At 39.0% G+C, this 23516-nt stretch overlaps 1 protein-coding gene and 1 long non-coding RNA gene across 3 annotated transcripts in view; one reads left to right on the forward strand and one right to left on the reverse strand.

Moving 5' to 3' along the window:
- The window catches only part of LOC122874489, a 61840-nt gene that overhangs the window by 37099 nt on the left and 1225 nt on the right, over positions 1-23516 (reverse strand). The window contains exon 2 of the long non-coding RNA XR_006377617.1: positions 20842-20987. This is a non-coding gene — a long non-coding RNA (uncharacterized LOC122874489). The remainder of the gene's footprint in view (positions 1-20841; positions 20988-23516) is intronic.
- On the forward strand, positions 114-23245 carry ampd3b (adenosine monophosphate deaminase 3b). Of its 2 annotated transcripts, XM_044192399.1 has the most exons (16): positions 114-395; positions 2996-3059; positions 9916-10138; positions 10312-10489; positions 11211-11376; positions 13758-13977; positions 14210-14339; positions 14608-14802; positions 15166-15297; positions 16221-16384; positions 18894-19020; positions 19250-19413; positions 20040-20160; positions 20824-20997; positions 21513-21623; positions 22305-23245. In XM_044192399.1, exons 2-16 carry the CDS (start codon positions 3002-3004, stop codon positions 22479-22481), a joined length of 2340 nt encoding a protein of 779 aa, XP_044048334.1. In that variant the 5' UTR covers positions 114-395; positions 2996-3001; the 3' UTR covers positions 22482-23245. The 2 variants fall into 2 exon arrangements, with proteins under 2 accessions (XP_044048334.1, XP_044048335.1); XM_044192400.1 differs by lacking the exons at positions 114-395; positions 2996-3059 and adding an exon at positions 4617-4927.

Raw genomic sequence — 23516 nt, forward strand, 5'->3', positions numbered from 1 at the left:
TCCTCAAAAAAGTGCCACTAAGATTTTGCCTGCACAATGACCAGCACATACACCACGAATAAACAAGGAGGGGTGTGGTCTATAAAGAGTTTCCATACTGTGACAGAAGTGACAGACGTACTGGTGCAAATACAAGCTTCCTCCAACACTTCCTCTATCTACTCAGAGCAACAGTGATGCAGATCACTTCCTCAAGCTCATTTTGAACGCTGTAACTTCATACATTTAAATTGTGCACCCGTTACATTTGTCCAGACTGGCAGTGAAAGAGTAAACCTGCTGTGCGCCTGCATGCTAGAAGAGGACAAGACAAGTCTTGTCTTCTGTCCTGCGACGTCTTATAAGGGTCTCTACAGTCCCAAGAGGTGTTAACATTGTGCACAACGCTGCAAACCGTAAGTACACTGCTGTTACAACGATTCTTTGCCCTTCAGTTTGACTTTTTTTCCTCTTCTTTCTATTGTCACATCTTATCTTTTTAAACACTCTTGCATTCTTTCTACTTGGCCTACTTTATAGGATGGTATCTGGTGACTGAAATACCTTAGCTGTATTTTGCCCTGGAGGTCAATACAGTTCAAATATTCTAAAGTAAAGATGGACATTTCTGAAAAGTAGTAGATGATTTCAGTCCTATATTATTTGATCAGAAAGCATCTAGGAGGTATCAGAATAGAAGAATTAGAATATTTTAAGTTGTTTCATTTCTTGTAATAGGAATGAGGTTCACTCGTGGTGCTAGAGTAAAAGTCAGGGGATCACCAAAGTCAGTAGGAGGACTTCATCCTCTGGGGACCAAAAATGTCTATACAAAAAAGACATTGCCATCTGTAGCATGTCTAAAAATGTGATGTGCATCAAAAGGACAGTAAAATGAAGTGCACACTGACCAACATTTTAGCCTAATTCAAATTTTTTTTAAAAGTTAATTTTCATTTAACGACTGCTAGAGGGCAAAATTTTAATAATTTTAGATTACTTGGGTAAAAAAAACATCACTTTTTCAAATTAATAAATACATTTAATCAAAAATCTTGCTTAAAAGAGAACTACAGTCTCTTCTGTCATCGTTGAGACACATTTTCTACACTTTCACAGTCAAATGCACAGTCATCCTCAGTGTGCCAAATTTGAATACAAAAAAAAACAAAAAACAAGGAAGCATCTTGCAACAGCCATATCACATATCTAAAAATACTGACAAATAGCCATACACTCAGCTGAACAGTTCAACTCAGATTATAAACATACAGTAATACTACCTCCGCTGCCACTGTTGCTTTGAAAGTTTTAGGAAAATTTGAATATCTAAATAGAGACAAACATGTCCACATTGATATTGTTAGTACACTGACAATGCGTGTCAGTGCAGAGCCTTCACACACGCAAAAGAGCAGTGTGACCCAGTGTTGCAATGTTTGGCTGTGTGTACATTCTTCTGACAGAAAAAAAACAACAGGAAATTCCTAAACCAACACAGCATTTAATGTGAAACTTTCTCAGCCAATTGCCAAACTGGGTTTGCACTATTACCTTATACAGTATTATCATCAACCGGTAAACCCACTTGGTACTTCACACTTATTTTATACTTATACCCACTTGGTACTTAATTTATTTTCCGACCTGTATTATAGTGTATTTTTTGCTAGTACTTCTATTCCTGTGTGCACTGACGTAAAGGCGAGCTGCTGTAACAAAAGTTTCCCCTCGGGGATCAATAAAGTATTTGATTCTTTTCTACTTCTTTTACTCTCACAAGTGTCAGTCACCTCAGTTCAGTTGTATACTTTATTCAACTAACATCAGCCACTGTTTAGTCACAAGGGGTAAAAAGTTCTCCAACACAGTCTTGATGTCCAGCCATAGCCCTGAGAACTGAACCACCATAGACTTTCACTGTCACCTGAATGATCATCATAAGTGCCACGGCAAGTCACACGTTACATTACAATTTTAAAACAATGGAGTGAATTTGAAAGCAAAACCTGCAGCATTGATTGCACCACTTTGTGTCTTAAAATAAAACCCATCTTTTATTTTTTATGTGACCCTGAGCTAATTTCTCATTTCAAAATGTGCGCATATTTTTCTCTGAATGTGTGAGTAATCGATGCAGTGCAGAAAATGTACGTCTGCTCCTGATATGACTTACTGAGAGCTGTGTGTGTGTCGTGAGGAGACCTGAACTGCACTTTAATCCCCCTTAACTCCACTGACCCTCCAGCCGGTCTATCATTACAAACACATGTTGCGTGGGCAAGTGCTGTGTAAAGCCTCAGAATCATGGCAGTTAAGTTAGCATTTTGGCAACTTAACAGTACTGCAACACCAAACATTTCCCACATGCACTTTCCACCTGCAGGGAATAAATCTGTTATTTTAGAACACTTGGCTGCATTCTTGTCTTGTTCCATGATGGTTTCTCTTTTAGTGTACTTCCTGAGAAGCTAAACTGGGGTTTTCTGACAATATTCTAAGTTCAGTGTTTATCTACTACTGCACAAGGCAACATCTGAGGAGTTCATAATTGTAGCCAAGATCAAACATGTTTTTTTCTTAGCATTTAACTACTACAGCTAACATCCATCTTGGCCGTAGGCACACTATCAAAACCTCAGTGGAGCAGTAGGTGTTGAATGCTAACAAAATAATTGTCTTGACTACAAATATGAAGTTCTCAAATTTTACTATCCAGTATCATGTTTTAGCTTTTCAGAAAAAGAAATGAAAGGAACCCTCAAACAAGCGCTAGTGAAATGGAAGTTAGCCCAAAAGTGGTGCAGGCAGACCTTGGCTCTCTATACACTCTCTTGAAATGTCAAGTCAACATACTGTACGACTTTGGAGCCACTTATTTACTACCTTAATTTGGTTCTGTAGACTTGAAACTCTACCAGCTCACTCAGAATTCACCTGTAAGTTACAAATCCACCACTGAACTGTGGATTAGTCCATTGTTAATTAAAGCTTTGTTTCTCTTGGGTCAATGCAGATTAAAATGAGGAGACGGGACATGCCCCTTTGTAAGCAGCAGTCTACACCCTGCTTTGGGAAAGGTGAGTAAATACTTCAGTGTAGTATGAACATAGTATACACAGGCACATAGACATTCGTACAGAACAAAAAACAATGGTTTCACTAAAGTAACGAGCACAATGCTCACGTCCACTTATTAAAAACATGCACTTATGCCACAGATCTCCAAGCATCTGCTGACAGTGTTGGTAATCAAATTAACAAAGAAATCCACCTCTTCTCATTGGTGCTGGACAAGGATTAAACTGTACAACCCTACTCCACATTCTTGTTCCACTGTCTTATTATAGTACTAATGTTTGATTGTCATCAGTTGGCAACTTGTTATGAAGAGCTGTAATGACTTTGCACTGTGTTTTCATCAATATAGTGAAAGCAAAATGCTGTTCCTTTGTAAATCAAAGTTATATGTACTGTAGTCTGAAGCCAGCTCTAATAAAGAGTTATACATTTCAGGCAACAACTGTAGTGTGTTTTGGTTTGTAGGTGAGAACAATGAAACAGTAAACCACGTGGAGAATTCTACATTAACCCACTGCATACCTCAAAGTATAACTATAATAAAAGCCTGAATAGCGGAACAATAGATCATTTTGCGCAATCCACACAAACAGGTTGAACTCGTTTTCCCCTGAAATGTAAAGTATTTTCATTTCATTTTCTCAGTGAGAAGACAGGCACTACTAATGTGAGAGCATACATTTTAGACGGTGTAGCCCCTCATTTGTCCAGGAGTGTTCTATCATAGACTTCCGGATGGGAGCCGAAACGTCTTGATTCTGAAAACAGTGTCCAGATGACTATGACTGAAACCTTTTCTACGATAGCATACATTTTACCTCACAGTTTTACAAATACCCTACTACTTCACATATTTTGCTTTCACTTTTAGTCAGACTTTGGATTGAGTTATTTCGGAATACAAGGATACACAGTTATAAGTATTGACAGGTCCATTGTGTACTGCAGTCAGAGTGATACTCTCGATATCCGAGTCTTTGCCAAGCGCGTGCAAGCATGAATTAACCACATTAGAAACACAGTTAAGCATTTACTGTACATGGCATTAACTGGGTTTCCCATTAAACAAATTTGTTTACATGACTTACTGTCATCTTTCTGCAGTAAACACACTGACTGTAGCAGCATAAACCCTTACATGCTAGCTTAACCATGGAGAATTGTAGGGATTGTTTGCTTTTGGTAAATAATGGATTCTTAAAAAATTGCAAATCCAAAAACTTGCCCCAGTAAAAACTGTTTTATTCAGTAAATGGCTTTTCTGGTCTTTAAATGCATGGCCAGTGGCCAAAGCTATACTTACCTCTGCCACCTGGGAAAAATTAAGACTTTTTCAAATGTACTTTCCCAGGGCTTTAATATTACCTTAGAGCCATAGTATTTTATTCCCTCCTTATTGCCCCATCTCACAGATAGCCGCTCACATGTTAGCAGCCAGTTGTGACATACCAGCCTGGATTAGCAGCCCCTGTTGCCATGACGCTCTCAACACCCTAAAATAGAAATAGAGAGGGACACTCAAGACAGCAACAACCAGCAGCTGCATTATACATACAGGTACTGGACCACATAAAACAGCAGAGCAAAGCCTGACTGAGGCAGTCGGAGTGAAAACCTAGAAGAGACGCATCGTAGATACAAGAAAGATACAGACACCAGACCTGAGGACAGTCTTGACATTGTCAAGAGGTTTCAGCAACACTTTAAAGTGTTCTCTGAGACCCGGCAGCAAGTGGCAGACAAATGAAAACAGTGGAGCCACAGACTAAGAGCTAGGGAGTCCAGAAGCAGACACATGAAAGCTGAAATACTTGACTCAACAGGCAGAGACTGAAAGAGCCAAACATGGCCAAAATCACAGCAGAAGGTAAGAGAAGACAGCTTCCTCTACTGATTATGGAGCTGTGTCGTGACACTGAGATGCAATGCGATAACAATTACCAGTTATTAAGAGATTCATTCAATGTCTACAGTCTAAGTCACTGAGGCAGTGAGATTTGATGGATGATTCACTTTCTGATTCTAAAACTTCTGATTCAAAAGTGACAGCTGAAACAAAGGGGTGTATATACTATTAAGAGTGAGTGTTGTGAATTGCTGAAGCATTTTATTCATGTAAGGAATTGTGTGATATGTTAAGCTACATAAAAGGTCTATTCTTCCAAAAAAACAGATCAGCATATTAATTAAAATTTTATTATCCAAGTATCCAAGACCCTCACGACATACCCAGACTGCTTTGTGTTGGTCAGGTTTCCATAATAGGGGGATGTAGGTCAAGGTCATCCTAGAGGCTGCTCAGCTGTTCCAGTAGGGAGAGTGTACACATGCAGAGAGGCTCGTCAGGAATGACGGCTTCCGAAATGTGCTAGCCAAGGAGCAGGCAGAAAATTGTGCCAATGTGAGAGCAAATGTTAATGGTGTCATCTGCGAAGGCACCACGATCACTCAAAGTTTTCAGGCAGATAGAGTTGCATGTAAATCACTTAGGATAGCGAGTCTGCAGCAGAGACGTTTGCTATTTGATACAATGGTACAGCATATCCTGTCTTTTGCTTGTTGATTCAAATACCTCCACAGGGATTGATGCTGGAACTGGCCGAGTGACCTACACTGGCTGCAACATTAATATTATTAGTAACAGTGATGACATGGTGATCAGAATAGCCAAATATCTCCACTACTAATGGATGTTGGATAGCAACAGTACTTTTCACACTGGGGGATTAAGCAAGCAGGCAAAGGTATTTACAAAACAACTCTGCTGTCCATCATCTAGTCTGACCAAAATATGAATTCACAGGGTCTCCGAGTTTAAAAATAGGACCCTAGTTCATGCCATGGGTATGTAAGAGAATTAGGTCAATACAAATAAACATTACTGTTTTGCAAACCAAAAGGTCGAGGGAACCAAAACGATGGTTCTAACAACAAAGGGCCAGACATTCCTTTTCCATTTACAGCAAAAGCTAGGAAAATCTGAATCATGTGACTTATCAGATACTTATCTGCAGATTCTTTGGGAATGTTTACCTAGTTTACTGTTCCTACATTGATTTGGTTTAGAGTTTTGGCAAAAATTGAGTTCAACTGAGTTGAAGAGAAAAACAATTTTGACTGACTTAAAAAAGGTCCAGTGTGTAGGATTTAGTGGCATCTAGCTGTGAAATTGCAGGTTGCAACCATTTCAATACCGCTGACATCACCCTCCCCTTCCAATCTTTTAGGAGAAACTATGGTGGCCATGAAACTCGTGAAAAACTTAAAGCGGGCCTATATAGAGCCAGTGTTTAGTTTGTCCGTTGGCGGTGCAACATGGCGACTTTTGTGGAAGGGGAATAAGGTATTATGTTGAATATAAAACTTGAGACCAGAGCAATATTTGAAGAAAATTATATTAATATATTGATCAAAGGTTAAATCAGTTCAAGCCTGAATACAACTAAATAAGTCTTGATCTCAAAATTCTACTTAAGTATGTTATTAAATGTACTTAAGGATCAAACATACAAGTAATGGGTCAAACACGGGACTTTCACACAGGAGGTTCATTTCCCGTGTGAAACCAATAGTCAACATTGATTGTTTTAAGGAAGTAGTTTCTAACTTAAACCATGATCTTTTCCTAAACCTAACCACGTAGTTCTGCTGCCTAAACCTAACCGAACTGCGACCGTCACCGCAAATGTTTCGCAACAAGCTTTATTTTGAAAGTCTAACCGGACGCTGCATATTTGTTATTGCTAACTTGACTGCAGAATGAGAACGTGTTGAATACGTGACACTGCCATGGTGGACCGGCGTGTGTATTACACGCTTTGGCCCGATACCGGGTTGCAGCAGCAGACCGGTGGCAAGTGATAGTTTAGTGGAGTATCTGATGTCCCGTACTGTAAACGGTGCCGCAAAACTAGGAGTGCTTGAGACAGTTTCGCAGCACTGTTTAGACACGCACACATATGGTAGTGTCAGCTTGTGTGTGTGTCATACTCTGACACAGACAGTAGAGGACAGCGTGCCGTAAATGACACCGAAATGCGGTGACTCAGCAGTTTGTTTTTACATGACTATTTTGGTACAAATATTTACCCGCCAGTGTGGTGGACAGCATTTGGCTTTATTTATTTATTATAATTTTTTTAAATAAATAAATGGATATATATTAATGTGTATATCTCAAGTGTCATTAATGCAGATAACTTCTTGTTTTTGGTTTTCTGTGTGTTGCATAGCATTCCCAGTGTTGTGTAATCCCAGAGAGGGTGACCCTTAATACCCCAGGGGTTGAGAGGTCACACTGCCTGTATAGGACACCCGGGACAGTGATTGACTGTTTACTGTAACTTGCCCAACATGTTGGCATAACATGTTGCCAGCACTGAAACACAAGTCAGCTACTCAAGACATGTTTACTGGTGTGATTTAAGATGAGGCATTGCAAAACGTGCCAAGTTTATGGAGAAAGATTTGTCTCAATATTATCTGTGTGAACAGATAGACAATCCATGTATAAATGTGTAATCTGTAAATATAACATCTTCCATTAATACAAAAATATTGTGTAAAAATATTTTGCAAATATAAAAACAGATCTGCAAATACACAAACCAATTCCACAAATAAATAAAATAAATAAATATCTGAATACATTAAATTAATTTCAATTAATGACATTTGTGAATCCAGTTTTTATTTGTGAGTCGAGAAGGCATTTGTGGATCTCAGTTCTACGCTTATGGATTTTAGACAAACTCCGCCAGTCGGAACGAAAATCCACTTGTCAGCAGGCGATCACATACTATCCAAAAATGGCCGAGAGATACAACGTAATTTCTGCTGAAAGAGCATGCAGTCTATGAGCTGTTTTTTAAAAAAAATAAATAAATAATCAGCAATAAGTAACCTGCATTCATTATTTTATTACATGAATGTGACACTATTAGTGTGTGTTTATTTGATCTATAAGTAATTAGAAAGCAACCCTGCCCCTTGTCAGTGCAAATTAATATCAGCTGGTTCAGTCCCAACTGATGGCCTATAAAAAAGGTGTCTCATCACCAAGCTGTCACAGAAGAAACATCTCATGATGGGTAAAAGCACAGAGCTCTCTCAAGACCTTTGCAACCTTATTGTTGCAAAACATACTGATGGCATTGGTTACAGAAGGATTTCAAAACTTCTGAATGCTCCAATGAGCACTGTTGGGGCCATAATCAGGAAGTGAAAAGAACATCATTTCACCATAAACCAGCCATGACATGGTGCTCCTCGCAAGATTTCTGACAGAGGAGTGAAAAGAATTATCAGAAGAGTTGTTCAAGAGCCAAGGACCACTTTTGGACAGCTTCAGAAGGACCTGGAATTAGCAGGTACAATTGTTTCAAAGAAAACGATAAGTAATGCACTCAACCTCCACGGCCTGAATGCACGCTCACCACGCAAGACTCCATTACTGAAGAAAAAGCATGTTGAAGCTCATTTAATGGAACTGCACATCACCCCCAAAACACCATACCAAAAGTGAAATTTGGAGGTGGAAACATTATGGTGAGGGGCTGTTTTTCAGCATACGGTACTGGCAAACTTCATATAATTGAAGGAAGGATGAATGGAAAAATGTACAGAGACATTCTTGATAAAAATCTGCTGCCATCTACCAGGATGAAGAAGATGAAATGAGGGTGGACATTTCAGCCAGACAATGATAACAAACCCACAGCCAAGGAAATTCTCAATTGGTTTCAAAGAAAGAAAATAAAGCTGCTAGAATGGCCCGGCCAATCATCTGACTTGAATCCAATTGAAAATCTATGGAAAGAACTGAAGATCAGAGTTCATAGAAGAGGCCCAAGGAACCGTCAAGATTTGAAGATTGTTTGTGTGGAAGAATGGGAAGATTTTCAGTAAGCGTGTTCAATACTTTTTCCTTGTGTCATTTAACATTATTATACATAACTTAATTTATGGACATATATGTTTTGATTTCATGAGTTCTTACCAACATCTGATGAAAATTTCATGTCAATCGCACCTTTAGAAATATATTTACTGAGAATACTAAAAGAGTTTACAAATCTTTTTGTATTTGTGGAAGGTGTTTTATATTTACAGATTACACATTGTCAATCTGTTCACACAAATAATATTGAGACAAATCTATCTCCATACAAGTTCATCCCTTAACCCCCAGCACCCCTACCTCACATTCACATTTGTAGTTCTCATGTTTATCTTGCTGGTATTCTTAGCCACCACTAAGATAATGTTATTTCTCCTGTGCTGCAATATTTCATCACATTTATGAGATGAAATATAACACGTTAGCAGGTTGCACAGATTCTAAAACCATGTTGTTACATCAAAAATCTCAGTGTCAAGTACACAAACTATAACATAAAACTACTTCAATAACTGCTGCTGATGGCTGCTGTGAGTAACTAATTCCCTAGTGATCACAATTACTTCACAATATCACAATGGAGCAAGCATGTAATTTCTGTAAATTAATCTTTGCCAAGCACCAGTGAAAGTAGGTCCTTATAAGTCCTTATAGTGGATTTTCTCCTTTCCATTGAAATCACCACCTAACATTAAACTATGTGAAGTGGACCAGCAGCAGAATCAACATTTTAACTGTAAGGAAAAGACTCAATCATGATTTTTATATGGCATAATTGAGCATTCACTGTAGGGCTACATGAAATGAAGTTCTGTGCCTAGAACCAGTCCTTAATGCAAATTATGAATTATAATATACACTTCCTTCTGAGATACCTTTTTAAACCCAATCTTTCTTGGCAAGACAAAAAAAAAAAAAGCATTCACTAAAACTCAAATCTTTCTCAATTTCCTCAGAAATGCCACGGCTTTTCCCAAGAATGTCAATGAATGATGTGGATGAGAAGGTACGTCTGCTAGCAGAGAAGGTGTATGCCTCTGCCCTGAAAGAGGAAGACAACAAGGATGCTCTGGCACTGTTTACCGTCCCAGAGGACTGTCCTATCGGTCTGCATGAGGACAGGGAGCGGGCGCTGCAGAAGGAGCTGGCTGAGCAGCATTCTCAGGAGTCTGCTAAGAAGTAGGAATAGGAAATATGTTTGATCAAATATGCCTCTCTCTCCACAGCCTTTGCATCTTAAATCTCCAAGCAAAAACAGAAAATACTTCCAATTTTTTGCAGTGGACCTTAGGGAGATGTGAGCTTTTAGTTTGTTAGGAGGGTAATGCTTGTCCTCTCTTGTGTGTCACTAGGAAGAAGAATTTCATGTTGAAGCGTTCACAGTCGGTATCTTTGCAGATACCTGTCAGTGGTGACTGGGCCCTGTCCGTGGTTTCCCCAATGCTCTCCCCAACCACACCTGAACCTTGTCACACAGAGAGCTTTCCAGACTTCCAGAGAGTAACCATCAGTGGAGATTACTGTGCAGGGGTAAACTGAATTAACACTTTGAATGTTGATGCGCAACTACACATAATATGAACACACAGATTCAGAAGTCTCCCTACACTCAAAAATGGGTACCATCATTAAAAGAAGTGGCTGTCCACAAATAACAAATACAAAAAGTAACAAACAGACGAGAGAGCAAGACTTAAAGTCTATAGCCATGATAGAGACCAGGTGAGGCTGCAACGGTCATTTCACACCAGAAAACAAAATGGATGAGGTATTGTTAGTTTCTTACCAATACTGGTGCAAAATAAAAACAAGTTTGGCCAAAAGGATGTCAGAGGAAAGGCCATGTTTTTACCCAAATTAAAAGGAGTTTATTCTCTGTACACTAGCAACTGTAGGATATCTAAAAACAAAAATGATAAAACTGTCAATAGAGTAAAATTTTTCACCCTAGAAAATGAATACAATTAATGTCAATTAAAAATTGCTGAGACTGCCAATTGTGTGGTTGTTGAAGTGCAATCTGCTGTTAAGAGCCAATTTTGCTCAAGAGTGGAGGTCCTCCAGTATGGCTGCCAGGTGTTGCCTTACGTCAGCTTCAAGGCAACACCGGCAACCATACTGGAAAGAGCGTGCATTTAGTCATGTACCATAGTTTCAATTCATTATTACAATTCAAGGGCATTTAAAGAAATTTAAAATTATTTCTTGGTGACGTAAAATACAAAACTAAAACTTTCCATTACCTATCCAGATCACAGTTGAGGATTATGAGCAGGCAGCCCAGAGTCTCCTTAGGGCGCTGTTCATCAGGGAAAAATACTCCAGACTGGCCTACCATCACTTCCCCAGGACCACGTCACGGTTCCTTCGCAACGCTGAAAATGAGAAGTGGCACGAGGAGGATGAGGTCTTGCCAGGTAGGGGCATTTTGGGAACTTCCTCTTTTCCTCATTAGAAAAACTCAACGGGTTAAAGGAGCAGTGTGTAGGATTTAGTGGCATCTAGTGGTGAAACTGCATATTGCAACCATTTGAATACCACTCACCTCACGCTCCCAAGCATATAGGAGAAACTACGTGGCCGCAAAAACTTGCGAAAAACATGGCTGCTTCTGTGGGAGGGGACCCGCTCCCTCTGTAGATATAAAGGGCTTACTCTAAAAAGGTAATAAAAACATGATTCTTATTTTCAGGTGATTATACACTAATGAAAACATACTTACTTACTAAATATTATTCCATTTCTGCCAATAGCTCCTCTTAAGTGTTACACACTGAACCAAATAATCCTGCAATTATTTATATTGTCGTCACTCTTGCACGTCCAATAGAGTTGCGCAGTGGGATGAGCTATTTTGTGAAAACCTGGTTCACTAAGTAAAAGTCCCATAAGTTTTTCCTATAGACAATGTTACGTGTTAACAGTTGGAGCACTTCTATGGCTTGGATGGACATGAAACTCAGTTAAATCATTAATACAAAAGATTAAGGACTAAAAAAAAAAAAAAAAAAAAAAAAAAAAAAAAAAAAAAAACATCCAATCACCAAGCTTAAAATTCTGTTACATGCGCCGTTAATGACTGGCCAGTTCTTCATGTTGAGGCTCGTGGGTATTGTAGTATTTAGACCCGTCCGGCATGCCAAAATGATTTCTCAGAAATAATTAAAACTGATGGCCATAACATAAACCTATATGACTGTTACATCATCTGGGAGAGTCCTTTGTCCCTATGTTAAGTAATATTAAGGATACTGAAAGGGGAAAAACACTTCTGGCCCCTTTGCGACTTTATTAGGGGCTGTACTTCAAGTGGAGATGTTTCTTCAGCTCAACCAACCAACATTACATTCTTCTTTGGGTAAGGAACAAAAATGTAGAGAATATGTGGTACAGGAGTTAACTGCCAGAAAGCCACGATTAGCTGACATAATGAAGACTACAGTCTGCGTGTGGATGGCACTCTCACATCCAAGGTCAGCCAAACACTTCAGACAGAGCAGAAACAAGTAGACACAACTTAAGAGGCTGTGTGAGCCAAGGTCAGCTGAACTATCCCTGATTACAGATAAGGACAAGCTTCCAGAAGCTTCTGAATGCAACCCAGCAAACAGGAGGTAGAGAAAGAAAATGTGTTATTGATTCTTAAAAGTATTAATACATGGATATGACCAATTTGTACTGGTAATCTGCCCATCAAATGTACTGTATGTGTAGAAAAGATTGGGATGTCTTAACACATAGGAACCAAATATAGTAAGTTTATAAGCTCAAAGGGTTAGAACAAATAGAACATTATTTTTAGAGTTGGGATTCGTAGATAAAGTGCTACGAAACACTCTGGAAAGTTAACTCCATTCTGAACAGAGAATAAAGATAAACAGCTTTATTGCTCAGCTCTAACCACCTAGTAAAAAGTGAAGCCACTGCAAGTGTAGTTTGTTAAGAATAAACAGATGACTGGATAGTCAGCATAAGCAACAAGGTAGCCATTTCAACAACCAAATGAACAAAGCCAACAGAAATTCAAATTTCAGCAGCAGAAATTTCAATAAGACAACATGGTATTTTACTGGCAGGTGATCTCAGAAAAGTACGGTGCAAGAACATCACCGTAATCTTCCCTCAGTGGCAAAGATGTCAACAAAATAAAAAAAATAAAAATGCCTCTCAGATTAGGGGACCTATTAAGAACATCCTCACTTTGGTTCTTTACATCATAAGATACTTAAACGCTGCTTGAAGAGTCTAAGGTGGCAAAACTAGTTTCACGTAATATCACAAACCTGATTGGAATAGTGAATTCTACATTTCAGAGAACAGTGACTTTTAAGCATTTATGTCCTTCTGGGCTGTGTACAGAGCATGTGTCACATGCTGTTATCTATACATACAGATCATTGCACATTGATCAATGGTTGAGCCTTCACGACAATCTTCTTAGTCATATGGCAATACTCAAATGTCACAAAACTTATTAAATGTTCTTGTGCAACACATAATGCATATGTGCAATATGATGACTAGGTGCAAAATATAATGACTATGTGCAATACATAATGACTTGTGCATATTAATGGAATCCATGTTTAACTGTGCTACTATCTACTGTAAAGAACTGGGCTACAATATTGTTTTAAATTGTCTTTCAACAATTTTATCATGGTAAAATATGGATTGTGATACACAATTTATAATTATGATAATGTCAATGTCTTTGAATGTCTCATACTGTTTTTGTCCCTATGACTATGATTATTCCTCATTTGCCGTTTTGTTTATTTACTCCCGCCATCTGTAGACATCTGGCCTTTCCCTGACGAAGGGGAGGACCCATACTCCATGGAGGGTATTCCTGAGGACCTGAACTACAAACTACAGATGAGGGATGGCATAGTTAATGTTTACGACAATGGAGAGGCCCTGAAACAACAGCAGCCTCGCAGCCTCCCTTACCCCGATCTTGAGACCTTTGCCATAGACCTGAGCCATGTCCTCGCAATGATAATTGACGGCCCAACGTAAGTACCCAAACGTTTTGAATATTCTTAACAATTGGTCCAATGGACATTTTACAAATGTTTTACTCTGTATTTCAAGATAGTGTGGATAGTTTTCCCTTCCTGAACTGTGGGGACAGTATGCCAGGAGCAGAGGATTAGTCAGCAGGGTAGGGCTGAAAAGTAGTAATGACATATCTTACATTTTCCTACATGAAATGTTTGGCTGATCTTATGTCGTGTTGCCTCACAGGAAAACCTACTGTCACAGACGGTTGAACTTCTTGGCCTCTAAATTCTACCTTCATGAAATGATGAATGAAATGGCAGAGCTGAAAGAGCTGAAATGCGTTCCACACAGAGACTTCTACAACGTCAGAAAGGTTGGTTGGTATTTTTCCATATAGTTCAGTATGCAAACAATCAATAAGTTAATACAAACTCTATTATAAATGTAGATATATGTAATACAATTCATCCGGCCAACACTGCTTCAACCTGAGCCCTTAGGCTGAAGGGCTGTCTCACTACAGCAGAAGTTATTTTTAACTTTAGTACCCTCAGTCTAAATAAACTTAAGTTTATGGACCTACTGTAACTCGTCCAATAAAGTCATGCACATTGTCACGGTTTTCTTTATGTCAAACACAGGTGGACACACATATACACGCTGCTGCTTGCATGAACCAGAAGCATCTGCTGAAATTTATAAAGACCACATACCAGACAGAGGCAGATCGCGTGGTCTTGGAGAAAGGCAGTAATAAGATCACACTCAAGGAAGTCTTCAACAACCTTAACATGGACCCCTACGACCTCACCGTAGACTCTCTGGACGTGCACGCTGTAAGAACAAATTCGTCACATTTCTGCAAGGCCTACATCAGGTTACCCTTGTATATTTTATCTAAAAAGACTATGTCCTTAAGGCAAATAGATCAGGTAATCACATAATAATGCCATGTGCCTGCCAAGAATTCATTTGTCATTGTCAAATAGCTACAGCTCATTTCACAAACCTGTGCTTATTGACACAAGGATGCAATTATGGGTGTTCATGCATTTCATATGGTGTTACACAATCATTTTCTACGTTCCATGCAAGGTCCTCTTAATGTGTAATCTGAAAATAATCAATATAGTCACTTTGTTGGAATAAGCAAGTGCTCATCAGTACAGAAGATTCACTCTCACGATTTACTCTCCTAGGGAAGACAAACATTTCATCGGTTTGACAAGTTCAACTCCAAATACAACCCTGTGGGAGCCAGCGAACTGCGAGAGATTTACTTGAAATCCGACAACTACATCAAAGGAGAATACTTTGCACGACTCATCAAGGTGTGTGTAGTATGAGTTTAAGCACTAATATCACTTCAAGTCCCTGCACACAGGTGTTTTCATTTGTCTACTTAGATTTCTGCTCAGGTTGAAGTTGGATGTAGCTGAGCTGGAATTATGAGGTCAGAGGTCAACTCCATGAATCAATAAGAATAATAATGATGGTCAGGGAAATATCAATGAAGTACAGTCTTCAAAAGAGGTCCAATAGGCTTTTTTTCACTGCAGACATTTTGACATGTCACAGTACGAAAAGCACACTTGTAAATAATGAAATTAATGATGGCTGAATTCCATTTAGCTGCTTCAGTTTCAGGGTCTGGTATTGCGCATGCTGGCTAACTGTAAGACTGTCTTGGCTTACTGGGACACTTGAATAGATCAGAGCTATCATGTTTATCCTTTCAAAATGTCTGCAGTGAAAAAGGCCTATTAGACAAAATATGTGAAAATACCTCTGTGGCTTTACCAAGTTGAAATAAACATTTAATACAATTGTCATTTAACTATGATATATAACTTGAGCTATTTAAAAAAAAAAGTAAAAAACTGATTGCAATAAACTATCTCTACACAGCAAAGGTGTGTAGGGTCATTAACTTTGTTTAGCTTTTTGCCTTTTATTTAAAGTAGAATTTCTCTTTCTCCTCCAAACATGTGTATCTTCAGTGTATTTTGTAGAGATATACCAAAGATTTGAATCATCTATCATTATTGGTTTGTCATAGGTTGTAGATGCCTTGCATCCACTGGTGGTGGACTACGGAAATGTTACTAGAGTGTCTTTCATGTCTGTAATGCTTCTTTGGATCATAAAGTACAATTGGTTTGTTGGTATTTATATAAAGCACAGATGTGACAGAATTATCTGTCCAGTGAGCAAATACACTCAGTCACTTCCTGTGGTTTGGCATCTGTTTCAGGAAGTGGCCAAAGATCTGGAGGAGAGTAAGTACCAGCACGCTGAGCCCCGTCTGTCGATTTACGGCCGCTCTGCCAGCGAGTGGGAGAGCCTTGCAACCTGGTTCATCCAGCATAAGATCCACTCACCCAACATGAGATGGATGATCCAAGTTCCCAGGATCTAGTAAGTGCTCAGTGAAAGCAGTGGAAAACTATGAGACAGCAAGCACAGTTTTTTTTTCACAGTTCTTTAAGAAGATAAACACAGTTCTATTAATACAAAAAGGGCCTGGACTCATTTAAATGTGCTGGGGTTCTTGTAAGGAAGACATTTATAAAAAATAAAATTAATTAATGAATTAAAACCCATCACATCTGTGTCCAGTTTAGCATTTTTTCGAGTCACGGCTTAAGAAATCCTGAGTAGATAAATTCTAATGACAGTGTTGCCAAAACATTGGCTCTAAACTTATAAACTCACAGTTCACCATCAAGTTCGGAATAATTACATTATAGGGCTCCAGAGTAACTTTTTACATTCACCATTTTAATTCTCCACCTTATTTTAGTGTTTACTCATAAACTACTTTAATCTGCTCACCTTGCTTCTCCCTTCAGTTCTCTTTTTCGCACTGGATCACTCACTCAGGGATTCTTTGAGCAATTTTTTTGCTGTTACTCTGCCTGAACTCACAGACATCATGTATCCTCCAGCCCTCTGGACAAAATCCCAACTATGTTTTTATTGGAAGTTATGGATTGTATTGCGTCCCTTTTACTAATTATTTTTAACAGCTTGCTGTCTACTGGCTGTGTGTCCCAAATTACTTTAAAACAGCTTGTGTCCAGCCAGTCCTAAAAAAACCTGGGCTTGATCCCACCTTCCTGGACAACTATCGCCCAATCTCTAAACTGCCTTTTATTTCGAAGATTCTCGAAAAACTTATCTAAGCAGCTTCTTGCTGCTGTAGAAAACAAGAATACCTTTGAAAAGTTCCAATCTGGCTTTCGTCGGCACCACAGCACTGAGACGGCCCTTCTCAAAGTTACCAATGAACTTTTAATGAATGCAGACACAGGCATGTATTCCAATTCTTATGCTGCTGGACTTAAGTGCTGCCTTTGACGCAATTGATCATGGCGTTCTTTTAGATAGACTGAGGCATTAGGTGGGCGTGTCTAGCACTGCACTAGGCTTGTTCCCATCTTATCTGTCCAATAGGAAATTCTGTGTAAGCATTAATAATTTCATGTCATCCTTCTTTCATATCAAGTACGGTGTGCCTCAAGGTTCAATTCTGGGACCAATACTGTTCTCCTTATACATGCTTCCCTTGGGTGATGTAATTTCTTTTTATTGTTATGCGGATGACACACAGTTGTACCTCCCTTTCAAGCCCACTGACGTTAGTACGCTGAGTTCTCTGCAGGACTACCTGTCTGACAAAAAAAAAATATTGGATGTCGATACATTTTCTACAGCTCAACTCAAATAAAACTGAAATCCTTGTTATTGGGCCCCAACATATCACTAAACAAATACTGCCATCTACTGGTAACCTGTCACAACATATCAAGCCTGTTGCAGGAAATCTTGGTGTCCTGTTCGATAGCAATTTATGTTTTGAGCAACATATCACTAAGCTTGTCCAATCATGTTTTTATTACCTCAGAAATATTGCAAAAATCCAATCTATTTTAAATTTTAGTGATGTTGAAACTGTTTACATGCTTTTATCTCCTCACGCCTTGATTGTTGTAACAGCCCGTTCACTTGTCCTAATCTAAAAACATTTAAACAACTGCAACTTGTACAGAACTCAGTTGCTAGGCTTTTAAACAGGTCCAAGAAGTACAATCATATCACACCTGTTTTAGCCTCTTGACATTGGCTCCCTGTTTGTTTTAGGATTGATTTTAAGATCGTATTGATTACTTTTAAAGACTCTTCATGGTCTGGCTCCAGACTATGTTTTAGACCTTGTAATCCCTTATGTACCGTCACATAGCTTCAGATCTTCGGGCAGGGGTCTTCTGTCTGTTCCTGAGTCCAGGATGAAAACTAAGGGGGACAGAGCTTTTGACATCAGGGCCCAGAGGCTCTGGAGCAACTTGCTCGAAGAAATTAGGTTGTCTGAGGCAGTGTCTTCTTTTAAGTCTCTTCTCAAAACACATTTTTATCGGAAAGCATATCCTGATTTTACCTGAGCTGTCTGTTTATTTTATTGCTTTTACATTTTATCATTCATGGTGGTATTTCTCTTTTTGTGAAGCACTTTGTACTTTGTTTTGATAAGTGCTCTATAAATAGTTTTTTATTATTATTAATTATTATCATAATTATTATTATTAGTAGTAGTACTACTACTACTAGTACTACTACTACTACTAGGCTATCTCTGTGTTTCTCTGCAGAGCATGTGAATTTGTCAGTAGACTGCACACAAGGGGTAGAGCGAGGGGATATTTTCCCCTAGTTAATCGATCGCAGATGGCGCTGTTTTTTAATCAGACCTGCTAAAGTTCAGGCACACTAGTACAACCCATGAAAATGTTTAGTCACAGATTTTTGGTTGCATGTGCGATGAGCCCTGCATTACTGAATAGGCTGTTTTGAATAAGCAAACAATTGCTTAAATGTTTGTGTTGTTTGTACTGGAAGATGAGCTGATTTGATTCCTTTTGTTTTGCAGTGACATTTTCAGGTCGAAGAAATTAGTACCACACTACGCCAAGATGCTGGAGAACATTTTCCTCCCCCTCTTTGAGGCTACAGTCAATCCGCAAAAGCACAAAGCAATACACGTATTCTTAAAATACGTAAGTACTTTTATGAAGGGTGGAATCCGAGACAAACAGGAAAATTTCAAAGTGAAATAGCAGCAATATCCTTTAGTTTCACCCCCTGATTATTCAGTGATATTTAGTGACACTTCTTTGGGAACAGAGAGCAGACAGTAAAAGTAAAAGTAAAAGACAAAGTTAAACTACATGTTTTTGCACTGATGAAGAAACCAAATCCGCTGACGTTATCTGTGTTGTCCTGTAGGTCACAGGATTTGACAGCGTGGATGACGAGTCCAAACACAGCGACCACATGTTCTCTTACAAAAGCCCAAAGCCAGAGGCGTGGACCACTGATGACAACCCTCCCTACACCTACTACCTGTTCTACATGTATGCCAACATCATGGTGCTCAACAACCTGCGCAAGTAAGTCTACATGTTTGTGAATGCAACAATTTTGCAAAAAGATTCCTGAGAGGTTTTACGACATTGAATGGCAATCCAATTCACACCTCAAAGTCATGTTACTTGCCAGGTACAAGAAAGTCTTCATGGTAATGTACATGATTTTAGAGGCCAGAATCCTATCCATCATCTGTGCTTTCCAGGCACACATGGGTGGAGAATGGGTGGTGGGGTGACCTGGAAAGGCTGCAAGTTAATCACAGGCCTGACAAACATGTTCACACTGATTCTGTAGGGTAAATGATCAGTTTACAGTGTCATCAGCATGTCTTTTGCATCTGTAATAGAGTCTGAATATAAAAACACCAGAAATTTTAAAAACTGCTATAGGTTTTTTTTTTTTTTTTTTTTTTTGGGGGGTTAACAAGTCATGACGTCTGCCTATGCTGCATAATATCCATCAGGGTATTACTGCCACCCACCACTAAATGACTCTGCTCCACCAGAGAGCCCAAACAATAAAAATGTTTATTTTGCTGACTTTTTGGAAACTTGTTTAAAACTTGAGCAGCTTAAAAGAAATTAACCTCATGAAATGCTACATATTTTAGTACTGGTAGTACATAGTATTATTTCTCCCTCCATAGGGAGCGAGGACTGAACACCTTCCAGTTTCGTCCCCATTGTGGCGAGGCCGGCTCCATCACCCACCTGGTTTCCGCCTTCCTCACAGCGGACAACATCTCTCATGGACTCAACCTCAAGAAGGTGCAGTCCTGAACTCATACTAGGGTTTGACACTCAAGGTTTTTTGAATGCTGATAGGTGCAAGGTGCTGAGAGATGATATTTTGTACTAATATGACTACCATCATCCCCTTTTACTGCCAACAACACAGACACTAAGTAGTAAAGTGCTAACCCACAAGGGTTTGTGGTTTTAATTTTTGCACTTCAAGTATTGCTTTGGCATCTTACAAAGAATTCAGCTGAAAATGATGACAGAAAGACTAAAACCTATCACTCCACAGGACAAAGGACCTCATCTTGATATGCTTTTGATAAAGCATATATATTTTTTTTTATCATAGCATTTAAAAAAAAAGTTGCTTTGATTTAAAAACATGCTTAAATGTGACCTACATTTCTGTAGGTGGCACTCTTTTCTGTGTTCAACCATGGTGACTCACACTGTTCATACTTGCTACACAGTTCTGCTGTTTATTCAAAACAATTTTACTGCCGTCAAAAACCCTAAAATCTATCACTCGCGGTGCACCAGCAATTGTAAGAGTATTCGTGGACTGGATATAGGTTGAATCATTATGCTATTAATCACTTAGCTGTACTCTATGAGACATTTATAAAAAGCTCCTTAAATTGATACATAGCATTACTCATTACTTTGGTGTCTACACCTCCTCCTCCCCAGAGTCCAGTGTTGCAGTACCTGTACTACCTGGCCCAGGTCCCGATCGCCATGTCCCCACTGAGCAACAACAGCCTGTTCCTGCAGTACTCCAAGAACCCTCTACGAGAGTTCCTACAGAAAGGCCTGTGTGTGTCGTTGTCCACCGACGATCCCTTGCAGTTCCACTACACCAAGGTCAGAACGAGAGGGATGAGAATGGATCATATGACAACTTATTTTCCACACCATCAGAAACACTTTAAATCACCAATGACGGCGGACATAAGAATTTGTCTTAGTGAAAAAACGGCAATCACAATTTCCCGTGGTGCACTGAGGATCTGTCGTTGCTGTAGAAGACAGGTCTTCAAATGTCTTGTTTTGTCAGACCAAAGATATTCAGTTTACTATGACATATAAACAAAGAAGCGACAAATCCTCCCATTTTAACATCTGGAACCTGAGAAATTGTAGCATTTTTTCACTATTTTTGCTTAATAAATGACTGAAAAGAATTATCGATTTTTAAAACAGTTGCTTTTTCTGTCAATTGACTAATAATTCGAGCTTTAATAGGGCATACATAAACAAATTACTCTCATACAAATCAGCCATATATATCCACTTTTAAAGTGAAACACATTTTACACCCAATCCCTAAAACTTTCTTGGAAACAATTTATCACAAATGTTCCTTTGAACCCTTTCAGGAGGCCTTGATGGAGGAGTATGCCATCGCAGCCCAGCTGTGGAAGCTGAGCACATGTGATTTGTGTGAGATAGCCAGAAACAGTGTGCTGCAGAGCGGACTCTCACATCAGGTAAAGTCTAACTTTTTTGCTCAATCAGTTGCATGACTGGGTTTTATTTTATATATATATACACACACACACACACACACACACATATAGTCATATCTACCCCACATAGTACTTGTAGTGAGACAACAAAATAATAGGGTATGTAATGACCTACATGACATGACGTTTCTAAATGGCCTCATATATTTTTGGTATTACTACAGTTTCTTCTCTTACCGATATATCTAGCGAATATTGGTCTATATGTTGACCCATCTAAATTTATTGGTTCAGGTCAAGGCAAAACAACAAAAAGCCTACAGGTTGTACAAAACCTTTCCCTGAATGAGCAAATTACTGGTCAAACTGCACTGTGTACATTATATCAGCCCCACCTGCATTATAATGAGAAGCACTTCCTCTTTTGTACAATCCCAGCCTCAGTTATCCAAACGTCCATAAAATCCTGTCTCCATCCCTTAAACCGTGTCTTGCTACATCACTATAATAAATGTAACCGTTTAACGGTCCAAAATTAAACCTTGTGCCGGAGCTCATATTGCTACCATCAGCCATGTCTCATGTCGAGTTCACTGAACCCGTACCTGCTCTGGACAAAAAGAGCCTGCCACATACTGAAAAGATTTACACATTTGTGCAATATTAGCTCTACATCTTAGCTCTTTACCTTTTCACCAATAGGAGAAGAAACACTGCATTGGAGCCAACTACCTACAGGAAGGACCGGAGGGCAACGACATACGGCGGACAAATGTGGCGCAAATCCGCATGGCCTACCGCCATGAGACACTGTGCAACGAGCTCAGTTTTCTTGTGGATGCAGTTAAGACGGATGTAGGCACTAGCTCAACCGAGTGATTGACTATGGCAGCACAAACTGTGCCTGACTATGTCCTCAGGGATGAAGGGGCATAGGTTGACGGCACATGCTTTTTTTTTTTTTTTTTTAAACATATTCTTAGAAAACTTCATGACCCAGATTTGAAAAAAGGGGGTTCTTACTATTTTGTGTTGACCTTGGTGCAGAAATCTGGCATGGCCTACTTCATATAGCATGATAAAAACTAGATTTTTAGACCGTATTAAATGCTGTATCTATGAACTTTGCCAATCATTGTGTGCCTACTTTTAATGGGATTGAGGTTTATTTTCTTTTGAAGGGTGTGAAGTGTACTTGTATTGTGTACTCAAGTATTGTCTCTGTAAAAGAGTTTCTTATATTGCAAAGTTGGCGCTGCTTGGTGATTTTTTTTCTGTCACTTACATATATGAATGTTACAAAGGCTTTTATCTGGACTATAGGTCCAGGTGAAATGAAGTGCAGAAAAAAGAAAAAAATACTAATTTAAGGCTATGGTCAGATTTGCCTTTTCACACTTAATTCAATCAATTGCATGATTTTGTCAGAAGTGAATGAAAGGCCAGGCAAATATTCACAAAGACAGATGCAAGAGTGACAGAGCATTAAAACTAGTTTTGTGGGAGCTTTGTGGTGAAGTCAGTATCACAAACCCCTGTTATACTCGCAACTGTGAAGAGACTAACTGATTAGAATTATTTTCTTTTTTATATTTGTAATTTCATAGTTTTTCATATGCAAATAAAGACTGCAGAACGGTCAATAATGTTTTTGTATCTTTTTTCCCCCCCAACTTGAGTATGTCCATGAGGTCACATTTCATATAAATTTAGTCTGAAAGTGAGCTGAACTTCTCAAAAACTAAGAAGAAAAAAAGGCCAGTAAAGTAACAAGCCCTCACACTTGAAGATGCCTACTTTAAATGTTGGTGAGTAGTCATCTGCTGTCTGCTGGCAACTTGCAAGACTACACCTTTCAACTCCATCCACAGATTTCCCCTTCAAACTTTTATGATCAGAGTGCTAATAATTAGT

Source organism: Siniperca chuatsi, linkage group LG4, assembly GCF_020085105.1.
Source record: "Siniperca chuatsi isolate FFG_IHB_CAS linkage group LG4, ASM2008510v1, whole genome shotgun sequence".
Classification (NCBI taxonomy): domain Eukaryota; kingdom Metazoa; phylum Chordata; class Actinopteri; order Centrarchiformes; family Sinipercidae; genus Siniperca; species Siniperca chuatsi.

Bases quoted from the DNA above. Each gene is read 5' to 3' on its own strand.
- ampd3b (XM_044192399.1), top strand. From the start codon at position 3,002: ATGAGGAGACGGGACATGCCCCTTTGTAAGCAGCAGTCTACACCCTGC. The intron at 11,377-13,757 runs GTAGGGGCATTT...CGCCATCTGTAG, and splicing joins GGAGGATGAGGTCTTGCCAG to ACATCTGGCCTTTCCCTGAC. The intron at 14,340-14,607 runs GTTGGTTGGTAT...TGTCAAACACAG, and splicing joins ACTTCTACAACGTCAGAAAG to GTGGACACACATATACACGC.